This window comes from Microcaecilia unicolor, chromosome 11 (assembly GCF_901765095.1).
Source record: "Microcaecilia unicolor chromosome 11, aMicUni1.1, whole genome shotgun sequence".
In the NCBI taxonomy this organism is placed as follows: domain Eukaryota; kingdom Metazoa; phylum Chordata; class Amphibia; order Gymnophiona; family Siphonopidae; genus Microcaecilia; species Microcaecilia unicolor.
In genome coordinates this window covers 168,858,875-168,877,605 of record NC_044041.1, presented here as the reverse complement: position 1 = coordinate 168,877,605, position 18,731 = coordinate 168,858,875, and the positions used below count along the sequence as shown (strand labels likewise).

Genomic DNA, 18,731 nt, shown 5'->3' with positions numbered 1-18,731 from the left:
GCGTCTTCGGAAGAACTCTGAACCAGGTTTGTTAGTCAATACCCTTCATGAGCAACTTTGAGAGTAACTTGACAAATGCATGCCACTGAACTAAGAACTGGCAGTCAATAATAGCGGAATATCAAAGTGCATCATTTCCTACTACTTGAACTTGCACAGACGTCAGTGAGTTTACTATTTGTTAACTCATTTATGTATAATCTCATACCCCTCTATGTTCTCATTATTTGACTCCTCACTCTAATTCAGGCCATTTTAACACTGTAATCTGACACAGTATTTTTTTACCATTCCTTGCCTGTTTTGGTTTGCAATAATTGATAGATACCCTTTATCATCACTAGGAATCATTGTTTCTTCACCATCTTTGCCTCACACATAGGCGCCGACTACGTGGGTACTCGAGCACCCCCAATATTTCACCAGCTGGGTCGGAAACGGAAGTTCCATTCGCCAGCCCGGTTACCTGCCCTCTTCTCCCTCAACAGTCCTCCACCGATCCGCCCTCGCCTTCCTGCGTGCCGCCCATAAGTTTAAAAGTCATCTTACCTCGGGGTCCCAGCGGCAGCAGTGGAAGGCAAGCAGGCTCGGCGCTTCAGCCTTCCCTTCTCTCGTCTCAGCTCTGGTCCCGACCTCAATTCCTGTTTCCGCAAGGGCGGGACCAGAGCTGAGATGAGAGAAGGGAAGGCTGAAGCGCCAAGCCTGCTCACCTTTCACTGCTGCCGCCGGGACCCCGAGATAAGATGACTTTTAAAATTCTGGGCGGCACGCAGGAAGGCGAGGGCGGACCGGCGGAGGACTGTTGTGGGAGAAGCAGTCAGGCAGGAGTTGGAACTCTGAGGAAGGAAGGGGGCCTGGAACTCGGAGGGAGACGGGGGAGAGAGGTAGGGGGAGAGGGGGACATGCGCCACCTGTAAAAAAAAAAAATTTCAGCACCCCCAATCATTTTGAAAAGTTGGCTCCTATGACCTCACATTACATTATGCAAAGTTACCAAAGAAAATAAAATCACTTCTGTCAGTGCTGTATAATGAGTTCGCTAAAAATCTTGCTATACTGGTTACTTTACCTACTTTCTATCAAGACACACAAATTATTTCACCAATGCTTTTGAATTCATCTATAATATCCCTGTGATATCACCCTTAGGCACTATCCATATTGGGTTACCTATCAGATACCAAAATAATCATATTAATTTAAAATCTCAATACCTAGTTCATAATGCTCCAAACATAACACTTCCCACTAAGTATCATAATAAAAACTTTCAAAAACCTCATACAACAACGCAAACTCATTAAAGTCCCACTGTCAATTACTGATAAGCATTACTATCTGACCATACCCATAGGTTATTCCAATGCTCGCTCGGTTGTCAACAAAACCAAAATCATTAAAGACTGGATAACCGAAGCTCAATTCAGTCTAGCCCTTATCTCTGAAACCTGGCAACATGCAAAAGACAACACTGAGATCCCATGACACTGGTGGATGTATGACTGGGGGCTTTGACAAAAACAAACATTTTATGAAGCAAACAACTAAAGGCTGTCCAGAGATAGGCTTACCTTCTACACGCAGATAGGCACTAATTGCACAAAAGTGAACCCCTACGGAGTAGATCTTGAGACCACACTCTGACAAGTGTAGAAGGTATTCAAGCAGGATCTGTGTAGGACAAGAAAGAGGATCTACAACCTTGCTGTCACACCAGACAGCAAACCTCCTCCACTTAAAAGAGTAACACCTCTTAGTGGAATCTTTCCTGGAAGCAAGACCCGGGAGACACCCTCCGGAAGATCCAAGGAGGTGAATTCTAAGCTCTCAACATCTAGGCCGTGAGAGCCAGAGACTGGAGGTTGGGATGTAGAAGTGACCCCTTGTCCTGAGTGATGAAGGTTGGAAAAGACGCCAATCTCCATGGTTCCTCAAAGGACAACTCCAGAAGAAGAGGAAACCAAATCTGAAGCAGCCAGCAGGGCACAATTAGGATCATGGTTCCGCAGTCTTGCTTGAGTTTCAGCAAAGTCTTCCCTACTAGAGGTATGGGAGGATACGCATACAGAAGGCCTGCTCCCCAGTGTAGGAGAAAGGCATCTGTCTGTCGTGGGCCTGAAGCCTGGAACAGAACTGAGGGACCTTGTGATTGCTTTGAGTGGCAAAAAGATCCACCGATGGGGGTGCCCCACACTCGGAAGATCTTGAGGGCTATGCACTACTCTGCTCAGTCTGTCAGCCAGGCTGTTGTTTACACCTGCCAGATAAGTGGCTAGGAGAAACATGCCGTGATGGTGCGCCCAAATCCTCATCTGGACGGCTTCCTGACAGAGGGCGAGATCCGGTGCGCCGCCCCCCCCCCCCCCCCCCCCCGCTTGTTGCTATAGTACATTGCAATCTGATTGTCTGTTTGAATTAAGATAATTTAGTAGGAAAGCCAATCTCTGAAGGCCTTTAGAGCGTTCCAGATCGCTCAAAGCTCCAGGAGGTTGATCTGAAGACCTGTTTCCTGGGTGGACCAAGCTCCCAGAGTGTGAAGCCCATCTACATGAGCTCCCCACTCCAGGGGAGATGCATCCGTCGTCAGCACTTTCTGCGGCTGAGGAATTTAGAATGGACGTCCCATGATCAAATTGGTTTGAATCGTCCACCACCGAAGAGAATTCTGAAAGCCAGTGGACAAGTTGGATGACATCTTCTAGATTCCCCGCAGCTTGATACCACTGGGAAGCCAGGGTCCACTGCACGTATCTCATATGTAGACGTGCCATGGGTGTTGTATGAACTGTGGAGGACATGTGCCCCAAGAGCCTCAACATCTGCTGAGTTGTGACTTGCTGAGACGCTCGAACTGTGGACACGAGGGACAGGAGGCTATCTGCCCGTGTCTCGGGGAAATAAGGCCGAGCTGTCTTCGTGTCCAGCAGTGCTCCTATAAACTCCAATTTCTGAACAGGAGATAGGACATGGTGTAATTTATTACGAACTCTAGTAGTTACAGCACCTGAATAGTCATCTGCATTTACTCCCGAGCACAGTCCTCTGAGGTGCTCTTCACCAGCCAATCGTTGAGATAAGGGAACACATGCACTCCCAGTCTGCGTAGTGACGATGCGACTACTGCTAAGCATTTTGTAAACACTCTAGGCGCAGATGCCAGGCCAAAGGGCAGTATGCGGTACTGAAAGTGCTGCGTCCTCAGCCGAAACCGAAGATACTTCCTGTGAGCTGGGAGTATCGGAATGTGCGTGTAAGCATCCTTTAAGTCCAGAGAGCATAGCCAATCATTTCCCTGAATCATGGGAAGAAGGGTACCCAGGGAAACCATCCTGAACTTTTCTCATACCAGGAATTTGTTCAGGGCCCTTAGGTCTAAGATGGGATGCATCCCCCCTATTTTATTTTGCACAAGGAAGTACCTGGAATAGAATCCCAGCCCTTCTTCCCCTGGTGGAATGGGTTTGACCGCATGGGCCTTTAGAAGGGCAGAGAGTTCCTCTGCAAGTACCTGCCTGTGCTGGAAGCTGTATGAATTAGCTCCTGGTGGGCAATTTGGAAGTTTGGATTCCAGATTGAGGGTGAATCCTAACTGGACTATTTGAAGAACCCACCGGTCGGAGGTTACGAGAGGCCACCTTTGGTGAAAAAAAACAACCTCCCATCAACCAGCAAGTCGTCTGGCACGGACACTTCTACTATGGCTATGCTTTGCTGGAGCCAGTCAAAAGCCTGCCTTTTGCTTTTGCTGGGGAGCAGCAGGGGCCTTGGGCACACGCTGTTGACTAGAACAAGCGCGCTGTGGCTGAGCCCTAGTAGGCTGGCGAGACGGAGTGTACCTACTCCTTGAGAAGGTATAGGGAGCACTTCATGTCCCACAAAAAACCTCCTGGAGGAGGAGGTTGTAGCAGAAGGCACCTGGCGGGAGAGAGAAGCCATAGCATCTGTATGTTTCTTGATCTGCTCAACAAGATCTTATTCATTTATTATTTTTATTTATTTAGATTTTGCTCACACCTTTTTCAGTAGTAGCTCAAGGTGAGTTACATTCAGGTACACTGGATATTTCTCTGTCTCAGGAGGGCTCACAATCTAAGTTTGTACCTGAGGCAACAGAGGGTTAAGTGACTTGCCCAAGATCACAAGGAGCAGCAGTGGGATTTGAACCGGTCACCTCTGGATTGCAAGACCGGTGCTCTAACCACTAGGCCACTCCTCCTCTCTTCTACCTTCCCTCCAAAAAGATTATCCCCCCAGCAAGGAACATCTGCAATTCTCTGCTGGACCGAATGATCCAGGTCAGAGACACGGAGCCATGAGAGTCTGTGCATTGCTATACCTTGAGCAGAGATTCTGGATGCTACATCAGAAGTGTCATAAGTGCTTCTGGCCAGGAATTTATGACATGCCTTCTGCTGCCTGACCATCTGGCGAAAAGGTTCAGCCTGCTCCGATGGGAGGGCAACAACCAAACTGGACAGCTGTCTCACCGAGTTCTGCAAGTGGATGCTCGTGAAGAGCTGGTAAGATTGAATATGGACAGCGAGCATAGCGGCCTGATACGTCTGCCTCCCAAAAGAATCCAAGATCCTAGCTTCTCTGCCTGGGGTCACCGAAGCATAGTCCTTACAGCTCTTGGCTCTCTTGAGAGCGGAGTCCACCACCATGGAGTTATGGGGTAACAGACCTCAGCAACCCAGGTTCACCATCGATCCAATACTGGGAATCAGTCTTCTTGTGGATCACAGGACCAGACAGAGGGAACGACCAGTTTCACATAAGGACTTTCAGGAGTACCTTATGCAAAGGAGCCATTACTGCCTCCTCAGGTGGAGAGGTGTAATCCAGGACCTCGAGCATCTCAGCCCTGGGCTCATCCTTCGCATCTACGGGACATGGAATGGCCTCACCCATTTCCTGGACAAAAGAGGCAAAGGAGAGGCTCTCTGGGAGTCTTCTTTCAGTTGGAGGGGATGGTTCAGAGGGAATCCCAAAGGACTCATCTGAGGAGAAGTACCTGGGATCCTCCTCTGACTCCCATGAGCACTCCTCTAAAGTATCAGAAAGCATTTCCCCTCAGTGACCTCTGTGATTGTACCTTCCTCGACGTCGAAGACCTACAGTCCTGATGGCGATGTCGAGGGGCTGACAACCGCCTGGACTGCGGCGAAGCTTCCTCCACAGACGTCAATGGGGAGTCGACCTGGGTGGCAGCAGACACCAGAGCTGCAAACGGCACCGAGCTTGGGGACCTCACTGCTGATAGGGGACCAGACGCCGCTGCAGCAGAAGGTTCGGAAGGCGCAAGAATCTCCCAGAATCTCAGAAAGTAAGGCCTGGATGTGATCGTCGAGAGCCGTCATCGGAGAAGGCTACGGGGACGGTGGAGCAGTCAGTAGCAGAATCGGTTGAGGCTCAGGAGCAGGAACCGGGCTCCTGGGAGGTCAACGCATCAGCACCTCCTGTATGGAGGGCAAGCGGTCCTTCTGGCGCCGACGCTTCTCAGGTGCCGAATCCCTCAGCACCCCGGAGCTCCCAGCACTGTGTCGAGGGGGAACGGTGACGGTGCTTCTTTGCCTTCGCTCAATTGGTGCCGACGTCTAATCCTCATGCCGCCTCGGGGTCGGGTCAGACGATGGAGACCCACTTGATGCCTCACTGCTCCCAGTGTGCTGAGGCCTCCCAACGTCAATGCGACCCTCAACGTCTACATCGACGCCGCTGACCTTGGTTCCAATGTCGATGCCGACGTTGAAGGACTGGACCAAGCCCCAAAAAGTTTCTCTCTCTAGGTTTCTCGAGCAAGTTGGGTGTTTTTCTTCATACGAAGAAAAAGGGCTCAACGAGTTGGGCTATGGTCGGGCCCACCACACCAGGAATGGGTATCGGTACCTGAGACGGTCCAGTTGCACAGAGTACAACGTTTGAAGCCGCTGGGAGTCTTCGATGGAATGGAAGGCAAACTGCAGCGGCAAAATCAAATGGCTCGATTGCACCGAGAAAGGCACAAAAAAGGTAAAGACCTGACTGTGCGGCCTAACAAGGTGGCTGCTGTAGAAAAGAAAGGAAACAAGTGGGAAAAACTAAAAAAAGTAAGGGAAAAATCAAACAGTTTGTTTTTTTGTTAAAAAGGAAGCAAAAACACTTCACCATTGCTGAAGGCTCTTTCCTGGGCACAAAGAAACAGAAAATCCTGTCACTCCTCATTGCAGAAAAAAAGAAAACAGATACGCCTTCGCCCGGCGAGCGGGAAATCAGTCTGCACATGTGCAGTGCGTCGCTACACATGCGCCAGAAGGCTCTGGCTAATTTTTTGTCTTTTACTATGTTTTCATGCCGGTTCCCAGGCCAACGCAGATTTTCGACCCAGTTGTGAGAACAACTCAGCCTGCTTGTCCTCGGAGAAATCACTGATACCCAGATCCAGTTCTCTCAGCCACCAAATACCTGAATATTCAGCACCAGTCTTGGGATACAGCCAGGCACTGAATATACAAGTATAAAAAGCCCCCAGCAATCAGAATCCAAACAAACAAAAACAAAAAAAACTTGCTGATTGCCACAGGAAGGCCCTCAACCAGACAGCCTCCGTGCAGTGATACCCCATGCCTCACCAGACCAATATAACTCTCTTACTCCAGGGAAGTGCCTGGAGTCATCCTGGACCTCCCACTGCTATCTTGGAAAATGGCGACACCTGACCCTCCATGGAGATGGTCAGGCACTGCCATTTTCCAAAAGGGTGGATAAAAAGGAGACTGCTGAATGCCTCCCCAGACCAAGTATTATTAGTCCAGGTAGATGTTGCAGCATGGAGAAACTCTGGTCAAGGGCCTCCCTGTGCTGGGGGACTCATGGGTGCGGGAGACATCTCACCACGGAGACTAAGTGTTGCAGATGATAAAACTGGCATTCAAAAATGCATGGGATACACACAAAGGAATCCTGTTTAGAAGGAATGGATCCAAAGAAGCTCAGTGGAGATTAGGAAGCAACACCGGTAATTGGGAAGCAAAGCCAGTACTAGGTAAACTTCTGTGGTCTGTGCTCTGATCGTGGCAGGACAGATTCAGCTTTAGCTTCAGAAGTTGGGGAACAAGGCCAGTGCTGGGCAGACTTCTATAATTTGTGCCCTGATTGTGGCTGAATAGATCTGGATGGGCTGGAGTGGAGTTTTTTAGGGGCTTCGATGTTAACTTCAGAAATTTCAAAACAAGGACAATACTGGGCAGACTTCTACAGTCTATGCCCTGAAAATGGCAACAACAAATCAAAACCAGGTATACATATCACATACCATAGATAATGAGTTTATCTTGTTAGGCAGACTGGTTGGACCATACAGTCTTTATCTGCCGTTATCTATTATGTTGCTATGACCCTGCTTACCCCATGTATTATCTTTCCTTCAGGTCTGAACTGAAGTAAAGATTTGGTGCTAAAATGTTGGGTTTTTTTTTATGTTTTTAAACACATCAAGAGCAATCTCCAATTCAGCACATTTGCATACAATTTACATGCAAATTGTGCCATCCTTTAATTTGATGGGTTTCACTGCAGATTTTTCAGCACTAAAAACCTTACTGCATCAGGCATTAGACTAGGACAATCTAAAGTACACAATGTCAAGGTAAAATTAGTTCTTACCTGTTAATTTTCTTTCCCCAACAGATCAATCCAGAGACTTGTGGGATATGTCCCTCTACCAGCAGGTGGAGACAGAGAGAACTTCAGAGGTTTACTATATGTGGTCATGTGCAGTCACCGTAACTTCAGTATTGTCGATACCAAAGCAGTGGAAGATGAAAGAGGACGTCCTCTCCTGCCTGCATAAAGCCCATGTAAGCTCCTCAACCGCTCCTGCGGGAGGGTAACAGAAGTTTCCTTTATGTTTTGATCTGTTTTGCTTTTTTGCTTTTTTTTTTGTAGCCAAAAATCAAATGAAGGAATCTGATGAAACTGAGGCAACTAGAAGAAAACATTCAACCCAGAACAACAAAGGGCAGGCCTCTGGATTGATCTGTTGGGACTAATGGAAAGAAAATTATCAGATAAGAACTAATTTTACCTTCCATAGCGTCCCACAGATCAATCCAGAGTCTTTTGGGATGTACCAAAGCAGTCCTCAAGTGGGGCGGGGTATTACAACCTCAGCAAACTGGAGCAATGATCCACAGACCGTGGTTACATGCGCTGCCACGTCAAATCTGGAATGCCTAGCGCTGCCACGCCAAGCCTGCAAAGCCTGGCAAGGGAAGGACAGCAGATCAACTGGGCGATCTGCAAAAGCCATCCACGGAAGGACAGAGGACCAAGTGGCTGAACTGCAAAGGGCAGCCACGAAAGCCAGATGGGACACGGAAAAGGAAGTCAACTGCGCTCTGGAAGAACGCGCTGTCACCTGCAACGGGAGAAACTGTCCCATACAGAGGCCAGCTGAAGAAACTGCCTCTCTCAGCCAACGGCCACTGCAGCACTTGAAGCCAGATTCCCTGTCCTGAGACCAGCCAGACGACAACATGAGGGTATGACAGGAGGCATTTCTGCTCAGCAGGTCAGGAATCTGATGATCCTACCGCAGTGTGGGTGTTTCATAAGGAGTCGCCACCTTCCTATATACCCAAGGCTCTCCAGGTTCTGAATACGTCTGCTTCTGATCCTGCCACCACTACATCTGCTAATCTTAAAATGGTGAGCACTAGAAGACAGCTACAGTCTTTAGCAGTACATAAGGCTATGCAGGAAGTCACTTCTGCTCTGTGGGTCATCCCAGGCACTGACCCACTATGCAGAGACGTAGCTAGGTGGGGTGCAAGGGGAGCAGCTGCTCCCCTAAAAGGATTTTGAATAAAATGGCACTTACACGGAACAGCTCTTCAGCGTCACACTGACGCCTATTCTACAAAAGGTCTGCTCCTCCTGACATCAAAACCACTAAGCCCACATCTGCCAATCTAAAAATGGCGAGCCTTCTTATGGTACCTTCCTATGGTCCCAAGCAAAGCAAGAAGCAAAGAGTTGACCAATGGAACTCACTGGTCACTTCCAAATAGTATAGGAGTATATGGTGAACATCCAAGAAGCGGGAAGAGAAAAAAGGTGGAAAGGGATGGAAGGCAGAAACCACCGTATACAGAAATGACAGTACTGTGCGCCTGTCACCAGTAGAAATCCAGAGGATCTCAAATGAAGTCGGGAGTTCCGAGAACCTGCCTGGACTGGATTGCTAAAGAAAACTAGGCTGCCCAGGACGATAGCCCTGGTGTCGTAAACATAAGGGCGAGCCTGACCCAACTGAAAAGAACTTGTAGACATGTCCTCAGGAAGACGCTGAGTCTATAAGTCAGCCAGGTCTTCCACCAAATTCATGGAGTCCTCAAACAATAGTTGCCCTGAAAAGTGAGCTGAACCAGCCATCGTTAGAAGCTGCATTCACCACCCAGCAGTGCAATCACATCAAATGGCCGGCTGTGACTGCCAAAAACGTCTGTTTATTTTACGCCCAAAACAAATCATAGAAGAAAACTGGCAAATAAGCCGGCCTTGACTCTACATCTGGCAAGTAAGGAGGAGGTTGACTGTCTGCCTTCTGGAAGGAATCCAAAATCTGTTGCTGCCAGCTACGGCACAGCCTAGCAGCCTACAAGCTGCAGATAGCCACCTTCAGGGAGACAGAACTGAAATATCAGCAGAAAGCTGTGCTGAAATCACCCATTGAGACTAAGTTGGCTTGAAGAGAACCATAGAGATGGGGACCAAAGCAGAGAAGGAACCCCTGAAGTGGTCTGATACGGACTCAGGCCCATGGGGGAACATTAAAAAAAAAAGAGAACCTTGTGCCCATAACTTGAACCTATTCCCATATCCTGGACCTGGTAGAGAAAGTAAAACCTGACTTGGGTTGGCACCTGTTGCTGAGGAGCACAAGAAAGAAAGGACTTCCCAAGCCTATATGGAACAGCACTCCATGATAAGCAAAGATTTGTGGGGGAAACAGCTGACTCTTGGTGACACTGATTACCAATCCTAAGGACTGAAGACGAGTAGGTATCTTGGATGAAGTTTGCAGAGTCTCTTGATAGAGAGAGCCGCAAATCAGCCAGTCACGAGGTATGGATGAACCTGCAATCCATCCTCACGAAGGAAAGCTGCCACCATGACCTTGCAAAAACATCCTCGGCAACATGGAAAGGATGAATGACATGGTCATAAATCACTAAGATCCCTCTGCAGCAAGGAGCACTGGGAATATGAAAGTAAGTTTCCTTGAGGTCCAGGGAGGCTAGAAACTCTCCCCACCAGACAGAACTATTGCACACTGCAAGGTTCCCATTGTGAAAAGCTGAACCGTAAACACCCTAGACTCATGATGTCCAAACTCAGCTGGAAGGAAGCTCCCTGGTTGGAACTACAAAGCAAAAGGAAACAACTTCCCATTCCCCAATTGCAACTGGGGACAGACTCGACTGTGCCTAAAAGAAGAAACATTGGCAAGGTGGCAAGAACTGCCTGACAGTGTTTGAGCTTGCATGTAGACTCCAAGAAAAATCTGTAGTGAAGTCCAGGTTGTAACTGTGCAATAGAAAAACTAAGACACATCTGAGCTGAGGTAATCTTGGTCCACTCCTCCTGAAACAAGTACAGGAGTCCTGCTTGAGGAGTGAACTGAGACTCCATTATTGGAAGATGTAGCAGGCATAGGTTGACCTGGAGTTGAAACAGAGCTCATTCTACCAGCAGCCAGGTGGCTTGTCGTAGTGGAAGTGGAAACCCTGAAAGTGGTTTTCCTGGCCCCACAAAACCTATGACAAAAAATCATCCTTAAACTCGTCCCTGGCAATCTTCGAAACTTGGAAGTCCCTCAGGTCTTTATCCAACTGCCCTAGATCTTCTCCAGTCCCAAGATTACTTCCAAAAGGCAGGTTGCCAAATGCGACTTGGAAGCCACATCAGTGGTCTGATGCCTAAGCCAGCGCTAACTTCTTGCAGATAGGGACAAGAATTGGCTGGTGTGACTGTGCACTATAACTGCTGCGCATTGGAGCTAACAAGTGTGGCTGAGAACCAGAGACAGATGGTGTAGCAGAATATGGCTGTTGCACCATTGCACACTACAGATAGCAAGCTACAGTGGGCCGTGAAGCAGCATCCCTAGAAATCTGTGCTTACTCTCAGCTGATTGCAACAACTATTAAGCTACCTCTACACTGAAGTAGCTCATGGACCACTCCTCATGAAATTTAGGTACCCCATACCATGAAAAGATGCCAAAAATACCATAGAAGCAATTAGAGGTACCGGATACACTGCAAATACCGGGGTAGCTAAGGCTAGTATGCAAAGGTGTGGCCAGTATCAGTGTGCAAAGAGCGAGAGAAGGGCAATCTTTAGTACCGTAGAGTTCTGATAACTGTTCCAATCATGTAAGAACTACTTGGCCAGGCAAGCAATAAGAAGAATGAAATAAAATATGCCCCACTGGAAACCTACTGAGCCCACAGTTTCTAATAGGATGGATAAAACCAGCCTTGAACCTATAACCTTAAGGCTGAAAGGCCAGCCACCCTCCTGAATAAAACTAGTTTGATGTAAACAGTGCACACAGAGCAAATGCCACCAGGGCAGCAAAGAGGGTGCAGGATTACCATGAAAACCGAGAGAAACCTGAGAGGCCTGCACTAGCCTCAAAATGTAACATTTCTCACAGAAACATGGAGTCAATAACCCTAAGCTTGACTAACTAAATAAACTGTACTGCCATGCTCTGAGAAAGGGGAAGAGGGAAAAACCTAGAGTAGGATCCCTTTCTCCCTTCCATTAATGATGTACACACACCGTGAACCTCCTCAAGGAGGGTCCACAAATATTCTTAGTGGAAATCACCTAGTGAAGCACAGGCATCTCTACCAGAAGACTTTCAGATAGTCAGTACTTTCCAAGCTGCAGCTTAAGGCTCTCGCTGCAACAGAACAGCTGCAGGGGACTAATGGGTCTCTGACCTCGCCCCTGGAAAGCTGTGGGAGACTCAAAGCTGCGGAAGACCCAAGGACTCCCACAGGAGTCTGCAAACCTCCCCAGGCCTCCTTTCTTAGAAGCCCTTAAATAACAAATATGAAGAAACTGGAAGTGATCCACACCAGTTCCCCAGTCACATTTCTGAAAAGCCTACATATAAAACTGCCTGAATCGCAAGCAAATTAGGCCCCAGGGAAGCGCTGGGGCTTCAGCATTGCCATGTGGAGAGTGGCAAGAAAGACGGCGCCATCAAGCGTGCATGCACACCCAAGAAAACAACTGCCCTGCGCCCACCAAAATGAGCTGGGAGGGAAGGAGAACACCGCTCCACGGAGTTGGGCTATATAGTGGATCTCCATCATGGGAAACTGCAGCAGCCCAGTGGCTCCCACACTGGGAGCCGCTTTTGCTCTGCCCACTGGCGCAGATAGGATAATGACTACTCGCCCCCTTGGGAATCACTGTCGCATGCCAAGTCGGTCCTCACACCATTCAGCCGGTACTGCAAACCTGCATGAGCTTGCCGTGCTGGACAAATCTCAGACTGATTTTTTTTTTTTTTTTAACAGTGCTCAAACTGCATTTTTTTTTTTTCATTTAAGGCAGGAGAGGACGCTGGAGCAAAAGAAACCTCAGACTCCTTTTAAAGTCAGGAGAGTGAGAACCACACACCCCAATCAGACAGAGAGAAGGGGTTGAAGGGGGAGGAATGGAGGGACCTGGCACCACAGGTGTGCACCTAAGTCCCGGGACCAGGACACCTCAGACCCCAGAAGCTCAACTAGACCCAGGGGACCAGGCCAGGAGCCAATTAATCCAGAGCTGCACAGATATGACCATCCATCTGCTAAACAGAGAGAATACTGAAGTTAAGGTGACTGCACATGACCACATATAATAAACCTCTGAAGTTCTCTCTAGCTCCACTTGCTGGTAGAGGGACATAACCCACCTGGATCAATCTGTGGGACGCTATGGAAAATGCTTTTGCCTATATTTACCCCAGAGTAACCTGGAGCTGCGCGCTCATTCTCTCTTTCTCACCTCTCTTTTGTAGCCAACCTTCTTTAACAACCGACACCTCATTCATGTTGGTGGAAGAGCTTTCAGCCACCTCTTCCAGGCAGCCAAACTATTTTCTTAGTGTGCCAGCTCGAGAGCCAAATTATGGTCAGATCTGTAAAACAAATTTTAAAAAATGAATTAAACACACGTAAAAGAAAGTTACATGAAAACACGCTCCCCCCAGATATGTACTGCCAAAAGCTATACAATAAAGAATTTCTTATTCCAGGACCCAAGTCTACTGCCACTACTTAATACTACAGTGCTACTACTACACAGTGCTGTACACAAATACTTAAGAAACAATCCCTGCTTGACAGGGAACTTTACAATCTATTCAAGACAAATAGAACCTCTGGTCTAACTCAATATAACAACAAAGTTGTTTTCACTTTACAATAGCAGAACCTTATGCTGCTGACAGTATGCATTACAGAGAGGTCATAAGATTGCCAATAAAATTGCTGATTATAGCTACAGGTTCTCTGATTCTGGTATAAAAGTGATCCACATGAAAAACAAAAGATATGCCATGCTGGCTCAGATCAATGGTCCACTGAACCCAATAATTTATCTCAGACACAGACTAGCCCAGATCACTTGGAAATACCTGCCAAATTCCTCTATGAAGTCTACTCCATATTGCTCTCTCCCATAAATAAGAGGCAGGGACACCAGAGTCTAGCTGGCTAATAATTCATATCTGTCCTCCAGTAACTTGTCCAAGCCTTTTTCTTCTTTTCAACCCAGAATGTTGGAAATAATTATTATACACAGGGGACTGAGAATGTGAATCTGGGGGGGGGGGGGGGGGGGGGGGGGGGGGGGGGGGGGAAGTAACTGTCTGAAAATCTAACAGAATGTTGGGTGCCAGATTTGTCATGGGGGAGATAAACTGGTGGAGACCATTTGAAAACGAGCCAGATCAGACTAGGGATTCCAAAGAAATAAGCTCCCCCTAAAAAATAACCTAATGCATTTCTGAAGAGTAGTTCCAGCTTCTGCACTACAGAAACTTTGATACAGTGAAACACAGCAGTTAGGCAATTGCTCTTTTCAAAATGCCTCCCCCCCCCCCTCCTCTCTATGCTGTCAGTCACACACATTCACACGCAGAGACTGGAAATAATACCCTATCTTTGATGAACTGCCTTTTAGTGATTCTGATATACCTCATTTTCTTGGTTGTTAATTTTACTGTAAATTGTACTGATTGAATCACAGGTTTCTTAGTAATTGCTATATGTACTGTCAACTAATACAAGTTGCCATGGGCAAGGCAGGATTAAGGCACTGGCAAATCAGACATCTATTTAAAGGACTTAAATATTTAGGTTAGCCCTGTCAGATATGCTCAGGACACAGGAGGGCCTAGAACTGACAGCTATCTGTCTTTTTTTTACGATTCTACAGATTTGTTCACTAATGTCCAAAAGGATAGTTAACATGTCTGAACTTTTTTCTGAGTTTTAAAACCTCTATCTGCAGCTCTCCAATTCCCCCACCCCTACCCTGTCTGCTTCCAGTGTCACTAGTGCAATGTCTGTGGATAGGATCCAGTCAATGGGAAGTGGAGGTGCAGCACTAGAAGAGGTGGGGTGGCTCCTGTGCTCCACAAATTAAACTTCTGCATGGTTGTGGTGGAGGGGATTGAAATTTACAAGTTTTATCTTGGAAAGAACCAGTGAGTGTCTGAGGGAAGAACTGAGAAAGGATAGAAATGGGATGAGTGGAATGAGGATGCTGTTGCAGGCTCAGTTAGAGAGTTATCAGCAACTAGAAGAATTTTACATGATGATGGACGGATCATTCACTAAATGATCATGAGCTGCAGCCAGCAGTGCAACATCAGGAGGGTGCATATGAAGAACAAAAGTGCAGATATGCTTTTGTCTCTCTCTAGTGGGATCAGCATCATAAAGGGGCCAACTTAGTGCCCTCCTCCCCCTACCCTTTTCCTTCCCTACCTCCCCCTAGGTGTTCGGCATTTCTGTGCTTCCCTATCTCGCCTCCCACCTCTGTGTCCAGTGGTTTCTCTTCCCTCTCCCCTCCGGGGTGGCATCAAAACCACCAATAGCTTTTTTACTTGTATTTATTTGGATTTAGCTCACACTTTAATAGCTGCTCAAGTATTTCCCTGTCCCCAGAGGGCTTAAAATCATATTTTGTACCTAAGGCAATAGAGAGTTAAGTGCCCAAGATCACAAACAGCAGCCACAGGATTTGAACCTGGCTTCCAGGTTCTCAGGATGCTACTCCACGCCTGCTTTGGAGGAGGTGGGACTCAGCAAGCCTTGATACCTGGGTGCTTCCCCCACCAGTGGATACCAAAGATCGGGCCAGCCCTGCATATATAATTTTCCTTAAGATTTGAGGTGGAGAAATCCACCCTACAAAATATACACAGTGAATGCATGTGGAATTAAGTTTTGTCAGTCTGGGGAATTTACCCAGGTAACTAATTACCTGGCCAAATTCTTGTATTCTAATACTGTCTCCACTTAATTTACTTCCTTTCATAGGAATCAAAGAAAGCTAAATGTCATTTTCTGTTCTTACATTTTTTGAAGCCTGACAAATAAATCTTTCTAGTATAGCCCAGACATATTGCCTATAAGGAAAAATGATGGCTTACCTAATAATTTTCTTTTCTTTAGTCCAGACGAATGGGTTGTGCCCGTCAACCAGCAGATGGTAGACAGAGAAAAGAATAACCAGGTGCTCCAACGAAGGCAGGAGTAGAACCCCCAAAACAGTTGCCCAATAGAGGAGTGTTAACAGTCTGAAGTAAAAACTCGAGCCAATAGAGGTTATAAGAAAACCGTCCTGCTGACAGTACAGTCTAGGCGGAGTATGGGCTACAACTGCCACCAAACAGTTCAGACAAGAAGAAGGTACAAGAATTACCCCTTTTTTGTTTGTTTGTTTGTTTAAAGGAGGGCAAAAGAAAAGACCCCTGATTGAGGCATAACCCACTTGAACAAACCGAAATATCTCTAAGTTGCCCTGAAGCCACTTAGGCGATTCTATGCAGCCGCAAGACAGACAGGCACAGTAGTTTGGGCAGCAAAGATGAAAAAGTTTTGAGACTTGAACAAGTGGAGCCTGAACTCTACTGCAATGTTCTGAAAATAGCTGGGCCTCACACCGAACCCTAGGGAGGTTGAATGGTACAACGTGTTCACAAGCAAGAGAAGAGTCATACAAATGACTGAAAATATTTAGAACTGAAAGCAGGGAATCTCTATATTCCAAGAAATGACAAGGGCAAACCAGAGTAGAAGAAAAAACAGATATGCCACCCTGAACAACTGAGGAAGCAGGTAACTCCTCCATAGGAAGGCTTAGAAAAGGAATTCCTAAATGGAGAACCCTGCAGCTATGTCTAACAGCTAAAAAGTGAGAAATTCCAGGATCTGATGGAACCATCTGTGGGGAGAACAAATAGCAAAAGTGCCAGGAGTTACACCAGCCCAAAAAAGCACAGCAAAGTGTGAGAAACTTGCTGGCAAAAAAGCTAGTAGCAGTCACAGCCAAAGGAGACTCAGCAACCTGTCAATACAAGCATGCACCAAAAGCTTTTTTTTTGGCTGCCAGAGAAGTCAGAACAGTGAGCTGGACAGGGTCTGCCATTATACAAGACACAATGACCCAGAGCTAGAAATGCAGCCAAGGCTAGGATCCAGAAAAGCATCCATGAAGGATCCCACCAAGCTCCCTAAAGAACTGTAATCAAATTTAGCAGACAGAAAGGGCACTATGATCCACAGTCAAGATGGAAGTGTACTCTTAAGAAAAGACAGGTCTGTTGTGCAGATCAATACAAAGCCTCAGAGTATCAGTTAATCAAGGTACACTGCTTAATACAGATGGGACCAGTATGGATCTGGATCAAAAACAGATATGGAAACAGGTCCTTCTATGGAATCAAGTTCTGCCTTACAGATGGATGGAGGCATGTGCTGATAAAGACCGAGATGCGGTTGTGCCCCAGTGCCAGAGATGGAAGTGTGCTCCAGAGCAAGATATGGAACTGTGCTCGTCATCAAGGGTTGAAGTTGCGCTGTACACAGAGAGATAGATTTGCACTCATGTTCAGAGACGGAGCTATGTTCTGCATTCAAGGATGGAGCTGCAATCTTTATCCAGGAATAGAGCTACATTCCATATGCACATACTGCTGTATGTGGTACCATAGCTGGCCCCACACAGAGGCTTGTGCAACTGAATCCATCAAAGTGGTTGCTGAATCTAAGTCCACTCAGGAGCAGATGCACTAACCCCACGTAAAGAGCCCTTCCCCTACCGATTCCATAGCGAATCGGTAGGGAACGGCAATGCATCAAAGAAAGGGAATGCAAATGAGCTATTCATTGCAGCTCACTTGCATTCTCTAATCCCTCGCAAAACAGTCGGAGAATCGGCCGGTAGAGCATGCGCAGAGCAGCCAAAGCGTTATGCTGGCTGCTCTGCGCATGCCAAGGACGTCAAAAAATAAAACAAACAAAAAAAAAACGAGTGCCTATGGACGTCCTTTATAAGACGAGGACGGGCCAGGAAGGAAAGGAGTGAAGTCCGAAGAGAGGCGGGTCAGCTGTTGTTGCCTGCTGCAGCCGGTGCAGCGCCTTCACACGGAGGTGAGAGGCGCTGTGAGGGCCCAGTGGCAGACGGAGGGGGGAGCGGCGACGACCTCAGGGGGGTCAGCAGGGGCGGGGGCCACGGGGTGCAGAGGATGGCGAGGAAGCTGTCATTTCAAGGGAGGGGGAGTGGCGGCGACCTCGGGGGGGGGGCTGCGGGAAAGCTCTTTCAATGCAGGGGGGAGTGGCGGCGGCGACCTCAGGCGGGGGGGAGGGCGAAGGCCGTCTATAAAGGACGTCCATAGGCACTCGTTTTTTTTTTGTTTTTTTTACGTCCTTGGCATGCGCAGAGCAGCCAGCATAACGCTGTCTCAGCCTAACGAGAGGTGCAGACCTCACGTTAGGGTTTCCACTGTAAGGAGAATCGGTAAACGTTAGTGCGTATCATTATAATAGCCTTGCAATGGTAGTGCAGCTCATTATAATGATTTGCATTCCGTTTTCACTAGCTGCTACTGTGATCGGGAAATGGTGTTTGGTGCATGCTAAGGTTCACTACTTGCTCGTTAATGGCTTGTTAAGTTTAGTGCATCTGGGCCTCGGTGGCTTACTGTGGCCGGATTCCTCCCAGCGGCTGCTGTACCCATGCCAAACCAGCAGCAGCCCGAGACGCTGACATACAGGCAGCAGCCAAAGTCCATAGCAGGGATCGTCAGAAAGCATTCTTTGTAGATAGAACCAACATGGAACTGCAGCATGTTAGGCAAAACATAGAACCACTCTGATACTACAGGTGGGAACAGGAGACACTAAATAGGTGAGCAAGCAAACTAGTGCCCAAAATAGTACCACCACAGATGGGATATCCTAACTGCTTGCAGAAAGGATGAAGACGGCCCCACACCAGTGTTCCCTTTCGGTAATACAAGAGCTACGGGTGCTACAACGAAAGACTTGCGTACATGCCAAAGTTCACCAAGCATGTTGGGCTTTGTTTTTTTTAAACAGCCACTGCAATAAAGCGCTACCAGGCACAAAATGGCTTGACAGCGGCTGCCAGGAGAAAATCAGAAAGAC

General features: G+C 47.5%; 1 protein-coding gene across 1 annotated transcript in view; it reads right to left on the bottom strand.

The window, feature by feature from the left end:
* Positions 1-18,731, bottom strand: part of AKT2 (AKT serine/threonine kinase 2) — a 227,166-nt gene that overhangs the window by 137,561 nt on the left and 70,874 nt on the right. The window contains exon 2 of the mRNA XM_030220064.1: positions 13,057-13,189. Within this exon, the coding sequence (XP_030075924.1) occupies positions 13,057-13,102 (46 nt within the window). The 5' untranslated portion in view covers positions 13,103-13,189. The remainder of the gene's footprint in view (positions 1-13,056; positions 13,190-18,731) is intronic.